This window comes from Pristis pectinata, chromosome 17 (assembly GCF_009764475.1).
Source record: "Pristis pectinata isolate sPriPec2 chromosome 17, sPriPec2.1.pri, whole genome shotgun sequence".
Taxonomy (NCBI): Eukaryota; Metazoa; Chordata; class Chondrichthyes; order Rhinopristiformes; family Pristidae; genus Pristis; species Pristis pectinata.
Window position 1 is genome coordinate 20387985 of NC_067421.1, and position 26898 is coordinate 20414882.

Genomic DNA, 26898 nt, shown 5'->3' on the forward strand with positions numbered 1-26898 from the left:
CAGCAACAGTGCAGCGAGTAACTAAGAGCAGTAGGACCCAGAGGAATCCTTTACAGGAGAAGCTTGACACCGTGCACTTGGATTCCGCATCGCGGAACGGGTCAGAACACGGGTGCGCCAGTTTCCCTTTCGGGGCTTGTGAGTTTCCAAAGCCGTGACTCTGGTGGTCCCCAGGGGTAAATGATGGGATCCTCGCCTTCACTGTCTGCCAGGGAAACCCGCAATCTTTCCGACTTGACCGGCTGTAAGTCCAGGCGCGTGTTTCCAGATCGCTGGTGAATGTGCTGGAGTCTCAACAGCTCCAGGAGCCCTCTACAAATGTCTTGTTTTCCTGGGTGCGGGTGATCAGCACTGGGATGGCTGGGGTTTTTGGCTTCCACATTTCGGGGAAATTGTTTACATGCACGGAGACAGTTTCCTTCTCCCCTCCCCTCCAGTCCTCTGTGTTTGGAGGGCGCTTTCAAACATGCAAGGTATTCTCTGCTACGTCCCCCACTTGATGGTTACTGACACCCGAGGCTCGCTGGCGAGCGCCTACCGGCTAACTGAGCACAGGGGGCTTCACAAGTGGGCAGAGACCGGAGCTCCCACACACAGTCCCCATGTTACCGGACTGTGATGGGGAAGCTGGGTGAATTCCCGCTGTCAATGAAGAGGAATCCCCCGCAGCTACTGTGCAGAAGTGAGTTGAACTGAATGTATACAACAACCGGGCATCAGACCTGAGTCCACTGCTCTGTTAGGTTCACTCACTATTTAAACTCTCGCAGCTGCTTCTAATTGGTACACCCACCTGCTCCTTAGATGAAATGCTATATTTGTTAAAACAGAAAATGCTGGAAATACTCAGATCGGGATTAACCTTTCAATCGATGATTTTATCAGCTGCTCAACTCCTGGGGTGGCTGCAGGACTCCATTCCCCGGGGTTTTTTTGCAATGCAACATTAATTGCAGATCATTCCCTGAAATATGACGGTAGATAATTCCGCGGGGGCTAGTTTTGTTTACTGCACTTGAACAAACTTCTGGGATTATCTCGTGTAAAACCAGCATGTATAACCCAGTGAATCTCCATGCTCCAAGTACTTTGCTAGGACGACTGTTAGAGGAAGTGTTTCCCCTCCTTCCCTGCCAATTCCACCCATCCCAGGTACCGATGTTGCCCTGGAGGATCAGTTTGTTTCCCTCTGCGGTGCAGGTCAGGGCTTGGAGTAGAGGTCTTAGCCACATGCAAAGCTTCCAGGGACGAGGTGTGTGTACTGATGACTGTGACGTGCTGGGTTTGTGTTACAGCTGAATTAGTTTTAAGACATTCACATATTCCATAGGGAGAGTTCATGGGACACCATACCAGCTGATTATTGACAGCAAATCCCACTGGGTGAAGATGGTGCTTTGTCCCTCCAGGAGGTGTACCCAATCCTTCCTCTGTGAGCTGGCCATTTCCTGGCAGTCGTATTTCACTTGGGCAGCAATACCAATGTCAGAGCGTCTGAGTTCCTGGGCTATGATGGCAGAGTGACACTCAGCTCTGTCGTTGTTGGGGCTGTCCCTGAGTTTTCTGACATTTCCAGGTCCCGAACTTCATATTGTGGATGAATGTTGTCTGTGCACCATTTCCTTTATCAACAGCTACCACAGGGTCTTCCACTGTTCCCCCCTCCATGAGCTTCCCTTCAGCCCTCCTACCCTCAATCCTCACATCCCTGAATCTCCTTCCTTTCCTGATCCCTCTTGCCCCCCAGCCTCTTCCCTCCCCCCCTCCCTTGCATGCTGCTGCTTGTCCCCTTCCTTCCCCTCCGCCCCCCCGCCTCACCTTTTCTCTGGTTCACCAGTCTGCTCCATCAGCCCTACCCCCTGAAACCTTCTTGTACCCTGCCTTTCTCTGCAGCCCAAGGCTAAACCCAGTGTGCTGCCACTGAGTGGTGTTCCCTCAGGGATGGGCCAGGCTGGGGTGTGGGGCAGCTGACGCCAGCAGCTTCAAGGGTGGTGGAGGAAAGAGTTAGGCACAAGGAGGATGGGCCTCCTGAACACTTGTGGGGATGGGTATCTCCCTCCTCTTAGCTCCCTCCCCCCTTCCTTCTGCATTCCTTCCCCTTCCATTCCCCAGGGATTGGAGATGCTGGGTCTGTTTTCTCCGGAACGGAGGAGGTTAAGAGGGGGCATGCTTGAAGGGTATAAGATTATGAGGGGGATAGATAGGTTGACTGCAGGAAACTATCAGAAGCAGATAAAACCAGAGGGCAGAGATTTAGGGTCAGGTAATAGGAGATTTAGAAGGGATCTGAGCAGGACCTTCTTCACCCAGAGAGTGGTGAGTACCTGGAATGTACTGCCTGAGAGAGTGGTGGGAGCAGATTCACTGACAGCATTTAAGAAGTGTCTAGATGAGCACTTGAATCACCTGTGGACCAAGTGCTGGAAAATGGGATTAAGCAGATGGGTCCCCACTGCTCAGTGTGGATGTGGTGGGCCACATGGCCTGTTTCCATGCTGTATGATTCTACGACTCTGTTCCACACCTTGTCTTACTCCAGTCTCCCAGAGGGAGGCGGCCCCTTGACCTCTGACACTGAGCAGCATCAACACCAGCAGCTCCTGCACCCAAAATGTATTGTCTTGGCCCAGTCAGTGAGAGACAAAGCAGTGACAGTAGTTTCCCACCATCATAACTCTCACCCAGTACTAGATACTAACAAAAATAACAGCACCATTATAAAGTTTATCCTTCATCTGGACTCAACAAGCAAGTGGTTTCACTTTTTCAGAATTATGCTTTCTTTGTCCATATTCAAGGGAATAATAAAATTAATACATATTACCTAAAAATCTCCCTAAGTACAGTAGCTGCCCCAAGCCAATTTTAAGTCTTATTATTTAACTGCTGACATACAAATGGCAACCTTGCCTTCTTACTTAAAGCCAAATTACAGCAACTCAACAAATAACCATCATTTAGAAGAGAAAGCCCTCTCTGTAATTAACAAGGTGATTATCTACAGAACTCTGAGTCAAACACAGGGTGTTGCTAGCATTAGATTTCAGTCTGATACAAAAACAGATTGTACAAAAAAGATTAGGGACAGTAGGATCATCTAGTTTTCATTTTGTTTTTTGTGAACTAAAGCTCTGAAGTTATCCAGGAGTGTATCGCTGTGTGAAAATTTAACATATCCCATTGGAAGTATTTTCTTAGCTGTTTAGACTGACACTTAACATTGTAGATTGAGATTAACGAGTGTTGTAGGTGTGTAATTACCCATTTGGTTCTCTGGGTTCTACCATGCAGGGTGTAAAGAATGGGTTAGTGTCTCTGTGGCTGTGAGGTCTCATATGTAGAATTTCATTCTTCCTAGTTTCTTCAGAGCAAATTGAAATCCTCCACAGAAGATTCTTACACCTAACTGATGGGAAGTCTACAATGACGTAAATATATTATTTTGGAATATTTTCATCTTAAAACAACCTTTGTAATAGAAATTTGCCCCTGAATGGAGTAGCTACACATTTACCCAAATACCTATTCACTTTATGTTTACAGCAGAAGTAGCTTTGATAACATTCCCGATTTGGACAATAATCCCATTAAGTCAAGAATCGTCAATGCATTTTTTGATGGGAGGTAAGTATTCAACTTTTTCAAATAATATTGTTTATATATTGCTGCATAATACAACTTGGCGGGTTGGCTCAATTTGCTTTCATTAGGTTACAAATCTAACTCAGATTAATGGCATGGAAGTCTCCCTAACCTCCTAGGTACCTTTGAGCAAAATCTTAATTGCTTTGAAAATGTGCGAGTACACAGAATAAAACTGGGGATCTTATAGAGACGACAGAAGTGGCTGGTATGCAACATGGAAGCAGCACAGAACACAACAGGATGTGGTTTTCAATCTTGGGATTGAAAATGAGATTAATGGGTGCTTAAAGTGGGGAAAATAATGCATTTCCTCGAACAAAAGTCACACAACGACAAAATAAGATCATAAAATTAAAAATGCTTTTAGTCTTTCAATGTAATAATTTCACTCTAATTTCTATGTGCATTTTCCTAGAAACCTGGGCTTACAATCAAAGGAAAGTGTTGATGAAATCACATTTGAAAACTTTCTGACCACTTTATCATTTTTCCAACATTTGGATGATAACCATCCAAAGGAGGACCTGGAACACTGCAAAACTGAAAAATTGAAATGTAAGTCCGAGCACTTCGTATTCTTGGTGCACCAGTAATTGTGAATTATAAATTTTATGCAGTTATAAAGTATTATTAAGCTAGAGAACAAGAAATAAATAATGCTCAATGAACTAACTTGGTAATCTTCAGACTTCTAGAAATGCCTGCTGATTTGGGATGCATTTTGACTCAGTGATGCATAGCTGTCAACACCGTGATAACGGTAACTTGTACATATGAAACATGCCTCATAGTTAACATGTCAATGTGCAGTGGACAAGTGAAGAATTCAAACATCTGTCCCACAAAATTATTCTTTCACTGGACACCACACTTGTGTGTCCGTGGCCTTTTCCCTGCTTTATTAAGCTTCATAGAATCATAGAGTCCTACAGCACGGAAACAGGCCCTTCAGCCCAACTTGTCAATGCTGAGATGCCTATGTACACTTATTCCATTTTCCTGTTTTTGGACCTTATCCCGCTATTCCTTTCCTATCCATGTACCTGTCCAAATGCAGTGACTGCACCTGCCTATATCACCTCCTTTGGCAGCTTGTTCCATATACCCACCACTATGCATGAGAAACATGCCCTGTAGATCTCCTATAAATATTTCCCCTCTCACCTTAAACCTATGTCCTCTTGTTTTAGACTCCCTGCCCTTGGAAAAAGACAGTGACTACCTTCCCTCATCATTTTATAAAACTCTATAAGGTCAGCCCCAGCCCCCTGCGCTCCAGTGAGAACAATCCCAGCCTGTCCAATCTCTCCTTGTAACTGAAGCCTTCCATTCCAAGCAGCATCCTGGTGAACCTCTTCAGTGTTGTTAATGTATTTTCTCACTCGTTCACAATGTTCTTGAACACTGATTGTTCATTTCCTTTACAAGTTAGGGTTCTTTTTATTTATATTTCCTGTGGAGTGTGTTACCTTTCTGGAGATATCAATATATTTTTGGACATTGTGTACATGGACAGGAGCTGGAGTGGACCAACTGGCCCCTCAGGCAGTGCTCTGTCATTCAACCAGATCATGGCTGATCCAGTCTTGACCTCAGTACTATTTTTCCACTCTCTCCTCATACTGCTTAAAGGTTAATTATCTGTTAATCTCTGCCTTGGATATCTTCAATGACTCCACCGCTGAATCTTTCTGGTGTAGAGGATTCCAAAGATTCATGACTGCCTGAGAGAAGAAATTCCTCCTCATCTCCATTTTAAACAATCAACTCCTTTTTCTAACTGTTTTGCTATTTCCTTCTTAATGATGCATTCCAACATTTCCCCAATGACAGACATCAGGCTAGCTCACCTATGGCTTTCTACTTTCTGTCTCCTGCCTTTCTGGAACAATGATGTTTTATTTACAGCCTTCCAACCTTTTGGGACCCTTCCAAATCAAGGATGTTTTGGTCGATAACAACCAACATATCCATTATCTCGACAGCCACTTATGTGCATGCAGGCCAGGGACCTTGTGAGCATTAGCTACCTTTAGTTTGCTCAGAACTTCTTTCTTGTGATGGAGATTAAGGGATAAGGGATTCAGGATTAATGTTGTAAAACAGCACTGAGGTATCACACGTCCATCAACTCCCCCCAATTCTCCTGATACTTACCTATACTAAGGGGTAATTTACAGTGGTCAATTAACCCTCTGGCACATCATTGGGATGTGGGAGGAAACCAAAGCATCTGGCAGAAGCCCACAAGGAGAATGTGCAAACTCCGGACAGAAATCGCCAGAGGTCAGGGTCGAACCCAGGTGCTGAAGTAGTGCAGGAGCACCACTAACAGCACTAGATACTGCAAACATTCTCGCTAAACACCAGTATTGTAAAACCTAAACTCATTTTGTGCTTTCTGGAACACAGCATCAGAACTGACCCATCTGTGCTGCAGCTGCTGATCTAACTAACTGGAAACTTAGGGATCTTCCATGGATTTTATCTAGCCAAATTACTTTGACCCTTAGTGAATGTGATTCCAATTCCTCCTGGTCATGGAAAAGGCAGTGGAGGATGGCATATCTCATAATACATTGGAGCAGGTGCCATGCACAGAAGGCTAGATTTCCCTTATAAACTGATAGCAAATCTTTGTCAGTGGCAATGAACTATGTGATTGAATGCAATGACTGTGTACTTTAAATAATTTGTCCCCTGGGTATCTTATTGCACTTGCCTCAGACACATACCTTATCCAGCCATTGCAACAAACTTCAGTTACCCAGGGTTGATAGGTTTTCTTCTGAAAAGCACCATGTGGTCTTCTTTATCCATTACAAGTTGTTTCCTGCAATATAAAATACAAACTGCAGTTTCAACATGGTCAACAAGATCAATTTTTGATGCAACAACTTATAAAACAATTTACTTAAAAGTATTATCCATGAGGTACATCTTTGGAATATTGCACAAGCTAAAATGTTTTTTTTGTGTGATCAAACAGCTATAAATTGATTGCTGTGTTACTTACTTTTTAGGGAAATACACAGATGAATAAAATTTAATCAGGTGAAAACAAATCAATTTGTCCTACTGCACTACTTCTTGTTGTTCAATACGTTTACCCCATCCTTATTCAAGCAGTATGTTACAAGGATCTTGCCAGTGCTTGAGTAATGCTGAGTGTGTTAGCTAGTGTAGAGTCTGATTCTGCAGTGTTGTTCTTTGTTCAGCTGAGATCATAATACTCAAAGTGTGGGATTCACCGAAGGAATCCTCCACTCTATCACTTTGTGACTGAGGGATATTACCTCAAACACAATGCAAATCATTTCACTATCCAGATTTCCAATACAAGTCCTCCCAGGTTACAAACGCCCGATTTATGGAATCCCGTACATATGAATGAGTGTTTGGGAAACTGGTGGGATGGGTGGGGATGGATTTGCCGGTGTCAGCAGGCACCTTCTGCCAGATATGAACGTGGCATTTCCACATGCCTGCTGTCTTTCCCCACCCCCAGCCCGAGTGGCAGCAGTCAGGGGCTGGGTGGAGCCCAGCAGAGCTGGGAGCACTGAGCAAACTCATTTGCTCACTCACTGGGTCAGTGAGGCTGGCTGGTGGCCGCTCTTCCCACGCCTGCTAGCTCCCCCGTCACTGTTCCTGTGACTGTCTCCCACCACTGTTTCTGTGGCCCTCTCCCATCACCATTTTTGTTCATTCCTGACTTACGAACAGTTCATGTTACGAACAGTTCTCAAGAGTGGAACTCTGTTGTAACTTGGGGATGGCCTGTACTCTTTTCCCTGTTCAGTCACAAATATCTCTATTTATTTTTGAATACTTCTACTCTCTTTTTTCATGAATGGCCTAAAGTGCAGATAAGTATATATTAAGGACAGCAACATATCAGTTATGGAGCCAGGGAGGAAAACCTCTTCAAAGTCAGATTTCCTTTATTTGATTCAATTCTGCCAGGGTTTCTTTCATGATTTTGAGAAATTAAACTGTTGAAATATGTACTTAAAAATGATCAAATTCCTATTCATGAAGCCAAACCCATAAGGGAGTTTCTTTCATTACAGAGATGTTGAAAGATATCCAACTGTGATTGTGGCAAAGTCAAAGTAATAGGCACAGTAGCATGATAAGGTGTCAGGAAAGGAATGGAATGTAACAAGGTTACTCATTTCAGCATATTTTCCACAGATCTCTATGTTTTTCTCTTCCTTGTGCAGTGGTAAATCACTGATTTGAAAGGCAGAAAATGTTACAAAGCAGCAATGGAATATAAGAAAGAGAAAATATTTAAGAGAATATGTGTAGCCCCTATAATAGTATAGAGAACCTCAAGGCTACTATTGATGGACTGTTTTTATGGTTGTATGGTGTATTATTCAGACCAGTTGTAGAGCTCGTGTTATACCCTCTTTATTCAGAAAAGCACAAGCATATAATATGCAAAACAATTTCAAAAATAGTTAAGGATAACTTGTAATCTCCTCTTCCCTGCCTCTTCTTCATTATCCTCACCACATAAGACTCACACCAGACATGGGATCCAACCAGGACAGGCAATCGTGCAGTACTGCACATTAGCATGCGTCAGTATTTTCCTTTAATTAGTTCCTGAGGCTTGGCGTCGCTGGCACGAGCAGCATTTATTGCCCGTCACTTGTGCTTGTTGGGGTGGTCCATCTTTCTGAAGCAATTGATAATTCCACAGTTAGATGGTGAGTTCAGGATTTTGACCCACCATGGTAGCTAGGGGGTAAGTTACTGGGTGAGCAGCCATAGTTCATTACCACTGACACTGAGGCATGAGCGCTGATATTGTCATGACAGCTCAGAAATTTAAATTAATTAAAGAAGTTCAATAAAATCTGGAATTTAAAAAAAAGGGTTAGTCTCAGTAAAGGTAGCCATGAAGCTACCAGATTACTGTCAAAACCCATCCAGTATAACTTCCTTCAAGGTAGGAAATCTGACATCCTTACCTGGTCTGCCTTATATGTGAATCTCGGGCCACCAGTGTGATGGATTCCTGAACCGTCTCCTCAGTTCTGGGGTGACCAGGGATGGAGAACCAATGCCAGCATTTCCAGTAATATTCTCATCCTGTGAATGAATGAATAAAGAAAAAGAGTGATGAAACACCAATGTGCATCAAAGTAAGGATGCTGGTGATTGTATGTTTGATTAGCCATGATCTGAGTTTAATGCCGTATATGTTTTAAATAATCTTCAGATGTTCAAAACATGGAAACAGTAGGGATGATGCCCAAATCTGCATAGCCAACAGACTTGTAGTATAATGGTGTGAATGTACCTTAACTTGGTCAAGTTGGTGTGGGTGTAGAGTGAGGGTTGGTGGACTATATGTGGAGTAGCAAGATGCTACAGGATTGACCCCAGGAAGGCAGTTCTTGGGTCTCGGAGTAGAAGTGGAGGTTCCAGGATCTGGGAATATTGGAAGCAGTGAAGTATGAGTCTGGATGTAACAAGTGTTGCAGTGAGGCAGTTGCCGGAATGCAGTGTTGGGATGTGGAAGCCTAATGTTGGGCAATGTTGCCTGATGTGAGTGCACTGGGGAAACATGAGGACACTGCTGTTGAGAAATAGTTACACCCTTGGCCACAGCCCACGAGCCAGCCACAAGTTCTTTAAAAGATTCAGGGTGCCATTGTGTTGTTTGTAAAACAAAAAGTTGGATGTACCTGAAGGAGGATGAAGCTGGTTCCCAAGTCAATGAAGCAAAGGGCCTTTTCTCTGTGGCATCAGAAGCAGAGGTTCTTAGACAGGGAGCCAGAGCAGCAAAAAACAGAAGAGAGTAGAAAGAGATGGAGACATGTGCATGGTGGATAAGATGAGAGACGCTAAAGTTAAAGGAGAACGAAAGCTTTCATCATTTCCCCTATTTCATTTAAAAAATGACTTCCCCAGGGCTGAGCTTGGGAAGCTTCTGTTATTGAAGTTGTATTATGACTGCCAACTGCATATCGTAAAATACAGAGGAAACAGGTGGTCATTAAAGACGTTATTGTTTTAATAAGAAATACCAAATATAAATATTCCTTTGATAAAGTAATAGAATTTGTCTTTTGGCTTTTCTTCAAATCATATGACTGAAACTGTTTGGATCTTCTTGCCCATCAAAAACAATCCAATAATACAGTCAGCCACATCCTGAAAATTAGATCCAGTGTTTAAGTTCACCCTCCATTACTCAATACAACCCACATCATTATAGATTTAGGCAAAATATTAGTTCATCCAACAATGAGATCTCCAAATAAAACCTTACTGAAGCCATTGATAGCACAAGAAAAAAACACTTCAATGAATAAATATAATCATGTTTACATAAGATAAGTATTTTGAAAACATTTATCCCCTGGACAGGGAGTTGTCAGCACAGAAAAATTCAGAAAGCTCATTGAATAATTTGTGAGGAAAAGTTAATATTGGAAAATGTGTTTGTGGTTGTTTATAGTAGCAAAGTGTGATGAAACATCGCAACAGGAAGTAAGGTTTTGCGGAGAGAAATTGCACACACATATACATGAGAAGATATGCAGATAGTTGATCACAGATCCTCCTCTAAGTCTAAAGAATATAGAAATTTTTAGATATTTAGGCAGGAGTGAGGGAAAAAAATTGGACTTCAAAAAGAAAAAGAACACTTGAGGGAAAAAAAGTAAAGGAAATCATGTTAGTTACAACAAGGAAAAGGGCCATTCTGCTTGTTCAGTCTGTGTCAATGTTTACTCTCCATGCAAGCAATTAGTCCAATCACATTTACCCACCCATTCTCCTTCATCTAGTTTCCAATCTAATCTTCAGTGTTGGCATAATTTCTGCCTCTGTCACTAGTCCTGAAAATGATTTCTACAGAATCTTAACTCTTGGTGGGCAGGAATCTCTCCCACCTTCTGTTCTAAATCTTTAACCTTTTATTCCTGTACATATCAACCCCAGATCCTCCTGGAATCAGCCTGCTTCTCTCTACACACTTAACCATTTCATAATTGTAGATGCTTCTGCCAGGTCAACTGTATTTCTTCTAGTCTTAAAAAAAAATTAACTTCCTTTGTGTGAGGCAGTATTTGTTCGTCAGCACAGTACCTTCTGAGGTCTCAAAACCATAGAGTTATACAGCACAGTAACAGGCCTCCTGTAGTATGGATCACTCCTATAGTATGGAGATCAAAACTGCACACAGTACTGAAATGAGTTTTAATGCTACACACGAGCAACAGACCTGATTTCTTTTGTAGACTATATTTCATGAAATAATACCTAAAACTAATGAATTTTTTAACATTCATTTCTATCAGTGTCAGGTGCTGCCTTTTATATCCTGTGAAACTGTTTTCCCAAATCCATCTTCTGTTTCATGCACAGTTTCCTTCCATTTAGAGTATAATCAGTGAAAATGAATTACTGGTGCAATCCCCTTCCATCCCCCAATATTACCTTTTCCCTCAACCTGTATTTCTGTTCCCCCAAGCTCTGCACTGTGATTCCTAGCCCATTCCCTCTGCTCTATTTCTGCCCCTAATCTCCCTCCCTAGCTTCGGGAGTCAACAACAGTGCCACATAATTGGAGAAGTGCTGGGTAAAATAGGCTCCCATTTTAAAATGGCAGTTTAAGTTCTGAAGGAAAAGTGCTGAGAACAGTCGCTGTATTTCCTTTTTTAGACATGAGCAGAGCCCGTGTCCACAGCTAAAGAGCAGGCAGTATTTCGTTTTTGAGTTGGCTTTTAATGATTGAAGTACTTGGTACTTTTCCAACTAAACAGCCTCTCCCACTGCATCACACCCCCAGCCTCAGCCCCCAACTACTCAAACTTCATTATTTAAATTATACTTTTATCTCCTACTTTCACACCCATAGTGTATGATCTCATTCTTAGTGACTTTGAATATGTTGAAGACTGAAGTAAAAGATTAAAAAAGCTGGGGATACTCCACAGGCCAGGCAGCATCTGTGGAGCAAGAAACAGAATTAACAGTTCAGATCCATGGCCTTTCATCAGAACTAGAAAAGATTGCCATTGACCTGAAACTCTAACTCCTTTTCTCTCTCCACAGCTGTTGCCTGGCCTGCTGAATATCTCCAGCATCTTTGGCTTTTATTTCAGACTTAAATATATTCAAAATCATGAAGTGTGAGACCAGACATTACAAGTGTAAAAAAAGCATTGGAGGCCATGTTATTAAATATTTCCAAGGAAGAGGTAGATGTATTTCTTAATATCAAAGTAATCAAGGGACTGATGGAGACAGTACAGGAACAGACACTGAAGTAGGTGCTCAGCCACAGTTGTGTTAAATAGTGGGCCAAGCCCAAACGGCCCATTTTTGCTCTTATTTTCTGTGTTTTTATAAAGAAAACCACAATGTGAGTCAATCCCTGAAGGAAGCAACGGCCCAGAAATTCAATCACATAGCACATCCTGTGCTCATTCCTGAGGGCAATCCTGAGCTTCCTGTCGCATGCTGTTTGAATGCTCAATCCCACTTCCCACTCCGACTAGTCTGTCTGTGACCCCCTCCTCTGCTATAGTGAAGCCCGATGTAATCTAGAAGAACAACACCTTATCTTCTGCCTAAATACTTTGCAACCCTCTAGAATGAATACTGAATTTTCCAACTTCATGTGAACTGCTCTCTCATCATTTCCCAATGTCATCCTTTCCCAACCCGTTTCTTCAAAATCTCTTCTAACCATCAGTCCTCATGTTCCTTTTCAGCTGCTACATCTTAACCTATCTCCATATGGGCTTTTGTCTTACACCTCACTCTTCCCCCTCCCCCCCAGCTCTTCTTTGAAAACGGTAAATCCTTAAGTCTTCCCACCCCCCAGTTCTGAGGAAGGGTCACTGACCCAAAACATTGATTCGTTTCTCTTTCCACAGATGCTGCTTGACTGGCTGAATTCTTCCAGCTTTTCTGTTTGTGTTTCAGATCACATTTGCAGTTTCATTTGTTTTCCAGCACATGATGTTAGAGCATTATAAAATTGATATGCACTATAAAATTCAGTGCAGAGCTAATTAGCACTCTGCTGTGGGCACGGCACATGATGTGACCTTGAACTGTATGCTTGCAAGGAGTCAATGGACACAAGTACAGGGGCTGTTGAGCATATAATGGTGACATCAAGCAGTGTGAACACATCATATATTGCTGCTTCAAGATTGGAGTGTGAACATGTGTGGAAACAGCTTGGTCCCCTTAAGCATTTCTTAAAGGGATAGACTTTAGTTGTGTCATTGTTGGGAGTCCATCATGGAAAGAAATGATGGATTCTTCCCTGGTGGAATCTCCTACCTCCTTTGATGAGGAAGGGCCCTGACCATTAAATCCATTCCAAGGGTGGCCACCTCCATGATCATGCTGTCTGTTCAAGCAACAAAGAAATGAAGTGTCCATTGCATGACCGTCCCAACATTCATACTGTTAGGTCACTGAAGCTGTCCGTTATCTTCAGCTGCAGCTCCTGTTGAAACTTGTTACTTTAATAGCTCCTGTCACAACAGGATATTGCATAGGTAAGTTTGCACTTGGCATGCAACTCTGGAAATTATGTTCTGTTAAAAAGTTTAAGTTAAGCTGCAAGTCTCACTGTACATGTCTGTACAAAAATCACTTCCCTAAATTCCTGGTTTAAAATGACAGTTCCCCCTCAGTGACACTTTAGCATACCTTTCTCCGCTCAGTACAGCTTCTGAGCACATTATCAAGCTGAGGATGTTTTTTACTGCACGATGCTCGATGTTCTATCTCTAAATTAGTTTTTCATATGTCTTATAAGGCTACTTCCAATATAAGGTGCCTTTAACCTAGCTGGAGACTACTTAATCCGGACTTTTTTCATTACCCTTTCAATCAAGATTTACACTGCAAATAACATGAGAAAATAGAGTATTGGGACATTTACTATCTTTTTTTATTTGTTGGACGTTGCCGTCTTTTTCCACATTAATCATATTGCAAAGATAAATGAAGCAATTTGCAACATCTTGACATTCTGAAAAGTACTATATAAATATAATTTGTTGCTGTCTTATCTCACTTTGTATTGTCTTAAGTAATTTGAGTCAAATTGCAGGAAATTACCTTTACTGATCTCCTGGCATGCATTTCCTCTGAAATTTATATTAATACATTTCTTGTATTGCAATAGTAACTACACTATTAATTGAAACATCTTGAGGTCAGGATAGACATTACATAAATGCAGACACAAGAGAAAATGCATTTTCTTTTTTTTAAGAAAGAAAGCATCGTTAAAGGTATTCTTCATACCCATTTATAAAGCTTATTTTACCAGGAACTCCCTAGTTAATCTGTTTAAATATTTTTCTTGTTGACATTAGTTGAGCCCGAGTTTTGATTGATATCATTCATTTATCCCGGGTAATCCTATCAGGGACCATTGTCCTTACCAATCCTGGGTATGTATTACTTCTCAGGGCATCTCTAATAGTCTGAGTCAAAAAGTAGCTATGTATTTGCATTCAGACTTCAGATCATTCTCTTTGAGAACCAAGCTGTTTCCTTCTGGTGTGTTCATGCTCCAATCTTGAAGCAGTAATACAAAATATGTGCTCACATTGCTTGCCATCACTACTGCATGTAAAAATTCTGCAGAAAGTTCTCATTTGAAGCATGCTTCAACACAGCACCACTGTCAGCTGGTAGATTGTGTCATAGCCTTGGAGATAAAACTGTTGGCAGGGATCCTAGTTACTGTATTTCAAGGCACCCAGTCGAATTTCACTTCCATCTTAAGATGGTCCTACTCATAATTATGATCAGTTTACACATTATTGCACATTACTGCAGTTTAGCCAATGAGAAAATGTTTTTTTTTCATATTTGGTTCTTGAGCTTGGAAACACCAAGGGATAGGTCAGGCAGGGAGGTCAATAATTAGGCAAATAGCACAACAATGTTTAGAGTACTACATAGTCCACTATAACCTCAACTTAACCTCTCTTGCGCGAGCCATATAATTCTCCCCCCCTATAGAATGGTTCAACTTCTTGATATCTTATGGATGCCAACAATTACAAGTCTTCAACTGGAAGATGCATTGAGACGGAGGCTAGGGACTGATTTACCACTTTTAGAATTCGAATCCTGGAGCATTTCTTTTTGCACTCTCCAGTAGCTGTTAAAATATAGGCCAGCATTCTATAGCAAAGCATGCTTGTTTTTACTCTGTTTAACACTGTAGTTGCGCAATGAAGTTATTTTCAGATGTTTTAAATCTGTTTATTAACTGGTCAGTTACATCAGAACTAGAGAACTCTGAGAATTTCCTATCTAATATCAATTGTTTAATTTTGATGTTTCTGTGTGTTCTCATTTTAATACACAGAAACTATAATTTACACAGAAAGATTAAGTTGAGGTTGTGGTGGGCTATTTGGTAATTTAAACATGGTTGTGCTATTTGTTTCTGTGTATTACATTATTTGAATTTTCAGTACTGTATACTGTAAAGCTCTCTCACACTAACTTAAACTATCCTATCCTTCTAGTTTTATTTCGCATGTACGACACTAATGGAGATGGAAAAATCACCTTGGAAGAATTAAGAGAGGTTGTATTGTCTTGTTGTTTAAATCGAAGTATACGAAGGCTGCTTTGTAATCTGTGCAAAACAAATGTTATGTTAGGTGCACATCCTATCAAGCATCCAAATACTAAGCCTAAAATGGAAATGAATTATGCAAACTTAACATGCGTTGAATTATAATGTTAGTGAACTAACAATTCAAAGTCCTGTCTGATGAAACGGGTTCAACCCCTAGAAGTGAGAAAATGTAAATGCAACCACCAGATCATAAACATTCTTTAGGGAAGGAAGCTCATTGTCATTGCTCAGTCCACACTCAGAACAATGTCATCGACACTTGATCACCCTGGAAAATAGCCCAGCAAGAAATTTGGTTCAAGGGCAGTTAGGGGATGGGCGATAAATACCGATCTTTCCAGCAAAATCTATATTCTGTGAATGATTTTAAAAAAAATTTTCAGCATCCTTATCACAACTGGCAGTTAGTTCCCATTACTGGCTCAGTGTTAAAATTCACCCCTGAGTTAGAGTACTCAAACCTGCCATTATGTTTGACTGTATTGCAATAATGACTGATTGGCTGTGAAAGTTCCACCTTGCAACAGTCATAGAACAGTACAGCACAGGAACAGGCCCTTCACCCCCAAAATTAAAATTTTAAAATACACTGCTCTTTTCAGTATTAACAAAAGTGACAATGGCGGAACGGTAGCGTAGCGGTTAGCGCGACGCTATTACAGCGCCAACGATTGGGGTTCGATTCCTGTCACTGTCTGTAAGGAGTTTGTACGTTCTCCCGTGTCTGTGTGGGTTTCCTCCGGGTGCTCCAGTTTCCTCCCACATTGCAAAGACGTACGGGTAGGTTAATTTGGGTTTAAAATGGGCAGCGTGGACTCGTTGGGCCGGAAGGGCCTGTTACCACGCTGTAAATATAATTTTTAAAAAATGAGTTAAAAGCTGTCATTTAGTCTCTGGGTTCAAACACCATTTTGAAACCATTAGTCAGGGTCTGATGATATGGAAGATCTCAATTACCATCTGCCTTTGAGAATACTATTGGTTTTCATTATTCTCAGTGATAGTTAAAAATCGAATTTTCCATGCTTTTTTTCAGATTGTAGATGAACTATTATCCAAGAAATTTACTACAGAGAAAGCTTCCTCATCAATTGCAGACTCTGCAATGTTGGAGGCTGCAAACATCTGTGTGGGACAAATGGTTTGTAACATTTCAGATTGACATTTATGTAGTTAAGATATTATCAGAATATCTGATTCCTTTTCCATCCACCCAATCTGTTTGGAATTAAAAGCTTTAGAACTTGCATTGCAAAGGCAGAAGGATAAATATACTGACTTCAGTGTGACAAAATTTAGGCTTTTATGATGGTTCTCCGTCAAGGCTGAATTAGGTTATCAAACCATTAGCTCCAGTTAGAATTATTCTATTTATGGAGGGCACTTGGTGTTCATTCTGTCAGATCCTATCTGCGTACATATACACTAATAATTATTCAAGTTGCAGATGAATTGAATTTAATGATTAAAATGCAGAAAGTATTTGACCCTTTTGAAAGTTTTGATAAACTGTATAATCTATAACTGAAGCATTGTACACATATTATCAACACAGCTTAGAGGAAGAGTTAACCACCAGTAGTACTATTTCATCAATATTAATTCTCTGACCTGGTGTTAAAAAGCCATTTTGAATGTCTTCATACAGAAGGTCTGAATGAACTTGATGTAATTTTACGAACAGGACGCTTCACATTCCTGATTGCATGGCTTCCAACAGAGGGAAGTTCTGTCCTATTGGAGGCAAAATCCCAGTGATATAGAGGAGAGTATCTTGGATGTTTTGGTGCTCACCCAGGTGTTAACTTGTAGTGATTTACCACTTGTAAAGAAGTTGCAGAGGAAAAGTAGTTTTGAAACTGGCAGATTTTTTAAAATATATAATTTTGGCTTAATTTGAACAAATGATATGTTGAATTATACAGTATCTAACAAAAATGCTGAGTTCATCATGTGTTAACTAGTAAAGAAGATAAGCAGTAATTCTACCAATACATCTAATCAATGATTAACTTCAGATATTTAGTCTGCAGATGATACTGGTGGATTCAATTGAGTAAAAGAATGAGAAGCAAATTCATTAAGTTGAATGCTATTCTGGCAGGGATTGTTAGAGCAGATCCCACCTCCCAATCTTGTTCTTGAACTCCAAATGCCTCAAAAACACCATAAGCAATATTCTCTTCTGCACAAAGCAGACACGTTTTGAAGGAGAAACGGATGAAATGGCTGAACGGGGAGTGAACTGAAACATTAACTCTTTTTCTCTTCCCACAGATGTGGCCTGAACTGATTATTTTCAGTTATTATTTTTAATTCCAGGTAACATGGGCTCTTAAACTTTCCTTTATCAGAACAACCCCCCTCCCCCTCACCCCAACACTACTGAAAGTTCCTCACTGCCTTCAAGCTGTTTTGGGTTGAGACCTTGCATCAGTACTCAGAGGGAACAGGAGAAAAGTCCAATATATCGCAACGCCAAGAGGGGTGCTGTAGAGGCTGGTAGGTGGAACTGGATGGGGAGGGGATGATGGGCAGACAGAACCAGGTGGGAGGAGGGGATGGGAAAAGTGAGCAAAAAGAAAACTAGGTGGACTGGTGAGTGTGTGTGGGAGGCAAGCACCAGGTGTGTGTCACTCCCACACCAACCTGTCACCTCTCCTTCTCACTCCCACACTGACCTGCTGTCTGCCTTCTCCATTGCTATGGAGGGACCAAACGCAAAATGGAAGAACAATACCTTATATTCTGCTTGGGTAGCTTACACCCAATGGTACTAACATTGTATTCTCCAGTTTCAGATAACCCACATCCCTGGTGTTCTCCTCCCACATACCTGTCCACCAAAATGTCTTCTCCCTTTGTTCATCACTCCCATCCCCTCCCCCCATCTGCTTCCATCTGTCCATCATCCCCTGCCCATCTGGCTCCACCTACTCTCTACCAACCTGCCCCAGCCACCCCCACCTCCCGTCCCTGGTTTCATTTAGCCATCATCCCCTGCCCAACTGGTTCCACCTATCCCCTACCAGCCTCTATTCCCCACCCCTCACTCTCTCATCTTTCCTGTGCCCTCTCAGTCCTGATACAGGGTCTAGACCCAAGATGTTGACTTACCCCTTTTGCTTCCATAGATGCTGCTCGACCCAGCATTCTGTTTCTCATGTTTCTCTTCCCACAGATGCTGCCTGACCTGCTGAATATTTCCAACATTTTCTGTTTTGATTTTAAATTTCCAGCATCTGCAGTTTTTTTGTTTTGATTATCACTTACCCAGAATTAGGTTGCTTAGCAAATGGAGCCAAGAGGTGTAGCCTGTGAAATCTGTGTTTTAAGTGTAACACCCCTTGGTGTGGTTCTGAAATTTCCTGTAAACTTGTTTCCCTTGTTCTTCTCATACTAGTCAGAATGAATTTACATAACACATCACTTCAAGTGATCTTTATCACACATTTTAAGTATATCAAGGAATATATTTAAAAATAAAACTTTGGAGAGCCCTTATACAGGGCTATTGGCATAAAGTACATTGGGTTAGTTTTACATCATGAAAGATGATACATTAATGCAAATTTTTGTTTTATAATCTCCATCAATATACCCCATTGAACCTTCTCCCTTCCAATGAAAATAAAGTTGTTCCAAGGATAATTCACAAGGACCAATGCTTTCTACTGTATTACTACTACACTTAGGGCAGTTTATCAGCAATAAGTTAGGATGTGACAGATTGAGCTCAGTAGATTTTCACTGCCAGGAAGTCTACTTACGTTTTAGCTTGGAAGTATATCTGCTATCGGAACCAAACCCTTCACTCAAGGATTGTATACTTTCACAAAGCACATGAACTTCCTTGTATACCACTGTTTTAAAAAAACAAAATCTTTATTTTCTATAGACACAAACATTAGGACTGTCATGCTTTTTAAGGAAGATATTTACGTATCTGATTTTTTCATAGCATTGTTCACAAACATTGATGGAAAATGTGCATGCAAAATGGAAATCTTAGAACCAATACAGTTCACAACAGATAATTACAATTGGATATTTTCCCACAGCAGCATATTATTTTATTGCTATGGAAATTATAATTATGAATTGCAACATTAAAATTATGTGGCAGGTATAGGCAAGGTGCACATCAAGTCTGACTTGGTGCTTGATGGTGCTTAAAACAAGTACTAGATGTTTATCAAGTCATCACAAAAACTATTCTGTCTTAGACCAAAAATCATTTGCAAAAATGTTTCTGCAATACTTGGAGTTTACACTAAGTATAAAATACATGTGTAACCATTTTCACACTGACTTGAAGAGATTAATTTCCATTTAAACTGGATCTATTTATAAAGCATGATAGGGTGTCATGTGATTAAACTAGTATGATAATTATTTCATGGTATTGCAGCACAGCTTTTAAAAGGAATTTAGAAAAACAGAAAAAGCCAGTCTTACTCAACCAGTCAGGCAGCATCTGTGATCAGAGAAGGAGAGTTAATGTTTCAGGTTGCCGAGAGGGGGAGGGGTGGAGAGAACAATAGGAAATGTTTGTGATTAGATGGAGACCAAGGTTCTCCAATTGACAATTGTTTTCAGTGCTGTCTAAGAGAGGGAAATGAATGTTTGTTAATCACAGCTTATCTACCTGGAGGACTGTAAATAGGGGACGATGTATGAGGTCAGTTGGAAAGTAAAATATGCAGGAATTGTGAGAATGCTTCAGGTACTGGAAATCCAAAATGGAAAAGAATGCTGGAAATACTGAGCAGATCAGATAGCATCTGTGGAGAGAGAAGCAAAATGAGTTGATGTTGCAGATGGTCAACCTTACTTCAGAACTAGCCAGTTCTGACAAAGTTGGACAAGACTGGTTATTTGAAATTGTTGAATTTAATATCAAGTCCCAGGACTGCAATGTGCTTAGATAAAGAATGAAGCGTTCTTCCTCAAGCTTACATTGTAGATTGGGAGGCCAAAGATTCAGAGGTCGGGGCGGAAGTGGGCAGGAGAATTACAATGATCAGCTTCACCCTTACAGATGTTCTACAAAAGAGTCAGCATTTGGTTTCTCCAATGTAGAAGAAACTACATCATGAACACCAAATGCAATGTACTAAATTGGAAGAGGTGCAAGTGAAACAGTACTTCTGCTGGAAGGACTTTTGGCTCCCTTGAAAGTGGAAAGGGACAAGGTAAAAGGACCAGAGTTACTTGGTTAAGTGCCGTGGGGACAATGGTTGGCAGAGATGGAAGAGTGAACCAGAAAGTCCCTTCAGAATGCTGGCAGACAAAGGGAAGGTGTATCTGCCATGAAGATGGTGGAAATTATGGATGATGATCCATTGAAAGTGGAGGTTGATGGAGTGGAAGAACAGGACAAAAGGAATCCCTGTCCTTGCTCTGGCTGGTAGGAGAAGGAATGAAAGTAGAAGTGCAGGATATAGAGGAGAGGGAAATGAGAGCCCTGTCAATTATTTTAAGACAAGACAGGAGCAGAATTAGGCCATTCGGCCCATCGAGTCTGCTCCGCCATTCAATCATGGCTGATTTATTGTTTAGCCTAAGCTCAGATCCCCTTCACCACCTGCAAACAACAACTTTCCAAGGCTTCCTTGGCAGTTCCAACACTCTCCAGCAACAAGGGCAAGTAGCGAATAGAAACATTACCGCCAAGTCACACTTGATCTTGACTTGGAAATAATCACCTTTCCTTCTTCATCAAAAACCCAGAACTTCTTACCTAACAGCAACCCCATTGAGAATGAAAGCTTAAAAAACAAATGAGGATGGGTATAAGTTCAATATACTGTATGTAGGCATGTTACACAATTTAAATCGTTACAAGTATAAATTTAAGAAGATTCATTGTACATTCTGAAGTCTAACTGGACTAACAAAATACATTCACTTTTATACACATTTGTTTCATTATATTTCATGTTAATATTTGTTTGTTCCTTCTCCAGGAACCCAATGAACATTATGAGGGAATAACCTTTCAGGACTTCCTTCAGGTTTGTATTTCTCTCAACAGGAAGTGAAAGCAGACCTTAATACTGACCATACAATACAGCAACATCACATGCTGCAAATTATTGCTGACCGACTTTAAGTAGCTGGTTTTGTTACTTTTCCAGCACATACACAGACACTAAACGTTGAGAATGCAGTATTTGAGAAAGCCATTCAACATCTTGATGGATTCAATGCTGTTCTGCAGTGGTTTGGGTTGGGGGGGTGGGGGGGTGAGGGTGGAGCCTTTTACACGAGCAGCAGAATTTCCCCACAATTGGTAACAGGTTACCTACCACATTCTGCAGGGCTCAGAATTGATTTTCAGCTGCCTCTCAGTAATGACTACTGGACTACCCTAGCCTTGACCTGACTTCTCCAGATTAGCAGATATAGGATGAGGCAGATTTTCGTACATAAACTGGAATACTGCATTTCTTGAGACTAGGTCATTATATTGGATCTTTGACTTTCCTCTATGTCCTTAGCACAGGGCACTACCATCAGTGGGTGATCTTGAGACATGCACTGCACCTGTCCCAAAGTCTGAAAAATATTTAAATGCTCATATCAGGATCAGTTTTATATTACCCCAAAATTACTAAATTGTTTAAAATATAATCTTTTGTTAGTGGTCAATCTTTTTAAATTTAACTTCAATTGCATATTTCCTCCCCAACCCCTACCACTTCATTGATGTATTATTTACATTTAGTTTCATTTACCTTTATCTTCTGCTTTGTTGCTCCAACCATCTATGTTGGAGTAGTTTTTTCTTGGAAAAGCCATTAATAAAAACAAATTGGAAAAAGTAAGTGGTCACATCAGAGGTGTATCCGTACCAACAATTCAACAACATTGGCAAAAATGGTCTTTTGGTTACTTCAACAGGACAGGAAGAACTTATGTCATTTCAGCTCTGCCGATGTTTCTGGCAAACTATTGCCTTTTGCTTCCTTTTCTCCCGTGATTGCTCTTTAATTTTTTCAGCTTCTATCCTCTCCCTTTAAAAATGTTTGCATCCATTTCTGGCTGCAGTCCCACTTATCAGGAAATTGGCCCAGGCACTGCTGCAATCAAAAGTCACAGTCTACGACCTTTATTGTTAGTTTACTGTAAAACAAGGACATCATGTAGAAAGTCAGGAACCAGGTGCGATTTATATGGTCTCTGCTGGGACACTGATTCTACCTTCACTGGATCCCCTACATTGACTTACAAGTGTTGCCCTTTTGTAGACAGATGACACCAACAATCATGGAATCTGTACACTAGGTACAGCCTTTTGTGGCCCTGATTGTTGTGGCAGCAGGCAAGGGTCCCCATTAACCAACACTGCTTCATGTAACCCTTCACGACCCCAATTTTCCTGTCCCTTCCACTCATGCTATTCTCCTATCTCCATCGCATACTACCAGCAACCATGGAGAGTTCACTTCGACAACACTGACCAACCTCCCAGCAATTGCATCGACTGAGAACACACAAACTGGGTTCTAATTGTAAACATGAAAAAAGACACAATAGCAATTTCTTAAAGTGAGGATATACCACATTTAGCACTTTTTAAAATATCACCCAGTATAGCATTAGGACATTGATTTTATTTTCACCGACTCTCCTACGTTGGTTTACACTTAGCAAATCGAAAAATGGCTGAAATCCTAGGCTAGCATTTTCTATAGATGTCTATGCATGCAAGTTTAATGTCTCACCATAGAGATGGCTCCTGACAGTCTGTGCTGGACTTGGGCATTAGCCCTGAATTTTGTGCTCAGCCTCTGGAGTGAATCTTGAAACTATAACTTTGACTCAGAGGAGACATTACTACCAACTAAAGCTAACACTTATAGGTTGACATGATTATCCTCTGCACTAAAGCTTCTTGTTTAATGGTTTATAAAATCTGACACTGTTTTTGTCTGCAGTGTATCAAAGAACAAGGGCGATTCATGATTTCACTGTGTGTTTCGATGTACATGTGACTAATAAAGATATCTTAGTAATTGTCAGAAACCTGCTTTTACTGAGAATATTTAAGAGGTTCAGCTTTACAAATATGTAGTAATTGCATGCTGTTTTTAGAATTTTTATAATTCAATACAGAAACTAGATCAAATTATTTTTAATAATGGATATCTGTTATTAAATTTTAAAGTATTACAGTTGAATTGTAATTCCTTTACTTTTCAGATAATGCAGGAACTCAAGATAGAATCCAAAATGCATGTGCGTTTTCTACAGATGGATACCACAGCCATGTGCAAATAGTAAAAGAATCAGAACAGGACAAAAAAGCAAACACATAATTTGTCTATGGTGAATGGAATGATGCAATACAATTCCAAAGTAACTGTACTCATCTTAATTTGTATAACTTAGTTTTTGTACTTTTATCCTCAAAGAAAGTTGTTTTATTTTCCAGAATTTAGAAACAATGCAGCTCCATCTTGAATCAGATTTCAGAGCTCTTTTGGGCACATTGTTCTTTCCTCTAGATCAGTAAATGGTGCAATAGAAGCTACACAATTTTAATTAGTTCACACGTATTTTCCAGGGTTCTAATTGGATGGGTCCAATCTAAAGTTATTTGGTTCTTTGTTTGCTTGCACACAGTTCCTAAAGGAATTTAGTGACTTACCCTATCCTCCCAACTAAAATAATCTATTTCCCAACAAAATTGATAGCCCACTGCTCAGTTTAATATGCAGATGAAACATCGCAGCAAACTAATAAACTAATCCTCTAACACTCAGTCATTCAAAAACAAAAAACATTCCTTTCAACCAAATCTGGGCATTACTGAAAATTAATTTTAGCTTGGCTGAAACTAACTTGTTTAACACAAGCTTTATGGGAATTGGTGAATTACCAACATGCCAATTAAACCTACTCATTTCTTGTACAATAAAAAGTTTTGCTGGACCTGTCCTTTCCCCTCAGGTTCAGTTATCACCTCTAAGAACCAAATCTAAACTATGCTCTAGCAACACACACAAAGTGCTGGAGGAACTCAGCAGGTCAGGCAGCATCTATGGAGGGAAATAAATAGTCGATATTTTGGGTCAAAACCTAAAACGTTGACTGTTTATTTGCCTCCAATAGATGCTGCCTGATCTGCTGAGTTCCTCCAGCACTTTGTGTGTATAGCTCCAGATTCCAGCATCTGCAAAATCTCATGTCTCTGTATGCTCTCCCTAGACTCTCATCAGACGCCTATAATTTAGTTGCATGCACCATGTTCTGTCCTTTGCAACATTTTATTTATATTTCTCATCCTCCATAGATTTTTTTGTTCTGGTCTCAAGGACACACAACTAACTCCTGAAGGATTCTGTCTTTCACCCTTGCTACTGATGCCCAGGATACTGATCAATACCTGTACCTTCAGAAGTTATTTTGGAAACACTATGCCACTGTGAACCAACATTATGTCACTATTACACTATGAAAACAAGCTGCTGATGAATATTTTTCTAGCAGTTTGTACTTGTATGTTTTACTGTATTCTTGCTGTTTTAAGTATCTAATTAGAAGGTCAATGCAATAAAAAATGCAAATGATTCTACCATATAATTAAAACAGTATTGACTGCATTTCCTGGCTGCTAACCACAAATTTTCACTTTTCAGAATGTGGGCATTGTTGGCAAAGTCAGCACTTTTGTCTCTGCCAAACAGCTTGAAAAATGTAGTAGTGAGCTGCCTTCATAAGGTTGCAGTCCTTCTGGAGAGGGTTCTCCCACAGTATTGTGTAGGGAGTTCCAGGATTTAGATAAGCACCAATGAAAGAACAGGGATATATATCCAAGGTAAGATGGTGTGTGTCACCATTGTACATTTAGGGGTGGTAGAGGTTGCAAGCTTAGGAGATGGTGGCAATAGATGCAGTGCATGGTGTAGATATGTACTCTGCAGCCATGATGCACAGGTCATGGAGAGAATGATCAGGATGCTAAGCAAACAGATTGCTTTGGCCTGAATCACTACGCTGTTGGAGGAGTTTCACTCTTCCAGGGAGGTACAGGGTATTCCATCACTCTTATAATTTGTGCTCTGCAGCTGGTAGAAAGGCTCTGGGGTGTCAGGGGGTAGGCCAATTGCTGCAGAATATGCAGCTGCTGGCCAAGTATTACTTTAGCTTACCTCGTTTGTGAAATCTGAGTTGTCTTTTAAAAATTGGCTAACAAGAAGAATTTCATACCATTTTAATCCCCAAAATAACATTATTAAAGCACTGCAAAATACAGCTATTTGTACTGCAAAGTTTTTGTTGTCAAAAATCCCAACAGGACTCAAATTCTTATCTCCATTTGATCAACATCCAGGAACAGCTGATTTTAAAACCAGCAATTTCTGTTCAGAGACAAACTAAACATAAAATTAAAGGAGTTTGATCTGTTTCACTTCCACAAGAGACGTTCCTTGTGATGCTTTCCTCCATGCAATGCAAGCATGAATCCACTGACAAAATAACACAATCAGAAACTCATTTTATTGTCTTACAGCATTTTGCACCAAAATTAGGAAATTTCCAATGGAACGTGGGTTGACTTGTACAATGGCGTACTGCAATTTATTATCAGCAAATCAACAACCTCAAGTTTGGCAATACAAAAGATTTACATTTGCATTTTTTCATTTTCTTTAAATATACACATGGATTCTCAAAGCTACTAAGGTGCATAAAATTACATTTATAGATGGGGCACATGATGTCCTGAGATAGCTATAGCAAATTTTCAAGCTTATATTCGTAGAATTCACTTGGTTTGTCCTGCTCATTAAAGACACACTCATTGCAGTACTTTATCTCTTCCCGAAACAGAAAAAAATCATTCAGGAATGCTCATACGCCTTCACGACGAACTGTGATGTCAACACCAAGTCATCTGGGTACTGGATCTGCAATTCCTCATTTGCAACATAGTGTGTGCCACAAAATTCTGAAAAGTAACGACCAACTTCTTGATGGCCTATTTCCATTGGTGATGAATTATAAATAAGATTTTCTGTAATATTAATCAGGACACAAACATTTCAAGTGTCAGGATGTAAAGGCATTTACATTATATATGCACCTTACACACACCAAATATCAAAAAATAGCAACATTCTTAATTCTGGTGATATGCTATTGTTAAGAATTGATTTTTCTTTCATTCCACAACAGACAGCTAGTGTGGCACTGGCAAAGGTTTAGAGTGCATCATCTGCTTTTCAGTCTATTTAAAGTTTAGAAGAGACTCTAAAGAGCAGCAAAAAAAAACCCAAGAGGAATATACAACAAAAGACACACCAACAAACTGTGCATATTACTCTGCACTTAACAAACAAATTAGCAGTGGGCAAAAACTAGGCCCAGAATTTTTAATGATTTATTCAACATTTTGAAAAACATTTCACCGCAGAAGATTTAATTCTACATCAAACTATTTCAAAAAATACTATTTTCATTTCAAATAAGGGTTTTAATGACAATGCACTACTTTCAACTAAGATTGTTTGCTATGGTGTCATTCATTTCGATTTTGTAATGTAACAAATCTGGTCAATTAATAACTTTTATCCAGAAAGAATCAC

At 40.3% G+C, this 26898-nt stretch overlaps 2 protein-coding genes across 6 annotated transcripts in view; one reads left to right on the forward strand and one right to left on the reverse strand.

Annotated features, from left to right (window-relative positions):
• Positions 1-51: 51 nt before the first annotated feature.
• Positions 52-24916, forward strand: LOC127579569 (calcineurin B homologous protein 3-like). Of its 3 annotated transcripts, XR_007957704.1 has the most exons (9): positions 53-244; positions 3359-3428; positions 3544-3624; positions 4061-4200; positions 15186-15247; positions 16338-16442; positions 17579-17623; positions 21271-21318; positions 23510-23561. XR_007957704.1 is itself a non-coding variant. In XM_052032442.1 (8 exons), exons 1-8 carry the CDS (start codon positions 181-183, stop codon positions 23585-23587), a joined length of 645 nt encoding a protein of 214 aa, XP_051888402.1. In that variant the 5' UTR covers positions 52-180; the 3' UTR covers positions 23588-24916. The 3 variants fall into 3 exon arrangements, 2 of the variants coding, with proteins under 2 accessions (XP_051888402.1, XP_051888401.1); XM_052032442.1 differs by lacking the exon at positions 17579-17623 and having other exon boundaries at positions 52-244; positions 3547-3624; positions 23510-24916; XM_052032441.1 differs by lacking the exon at positions 17579-17623 and having other exon boundaries at positions 54-244; positions 23510-24913.
• Positions 24917-25791: 875 nt separating this feature from the next.
• fbxo21 (F-box protein 21) overlaps positions 25792-26898 on the reverse strand; it is a 28041-nt gene continuing 26934 nt past the window's right edge. For 2 of the 3 annotated variants that reach the window (XM_052032198.1, XM_052032199.1), the window contains exon 12: positions 25799-26327. In XM_052032198.1, coding sequence (XP_051888158.1) covers positions 26155-26327 — 173 coding nt within the window. In that variant the 3' untranslated portion in view covers positions 25799-26154. Of the gene's footprint in view, positions 26328-26898 lie in introns of all 3 variants that reach the window. The other variant, XM_052032197.1, reaches the window with a different exon arrangement.

Coding starts and splice junctions, on each gene's coding strand:
- LOC127579569 (XM_052032441.1), top strand. CDS start 181: ATGATGGGATCCTCGCCTTCACTGTCTGCCAGGGAAACCCGCAATCTT. Junction 3,429..3,543: donor GATGGGAAGTCTACAATGAC/GTAAATATATTA, acceptor TTATGTTTACAG/CAGAAGTAGCTTTGATAACA. Junction 4,201..15,185: donor CAAAACTGAAAAATTGAAAT/GTAAGTCCGAGC, acceptor CTATCCTTCTAG/TTTTATTTCGCATGTACGAC.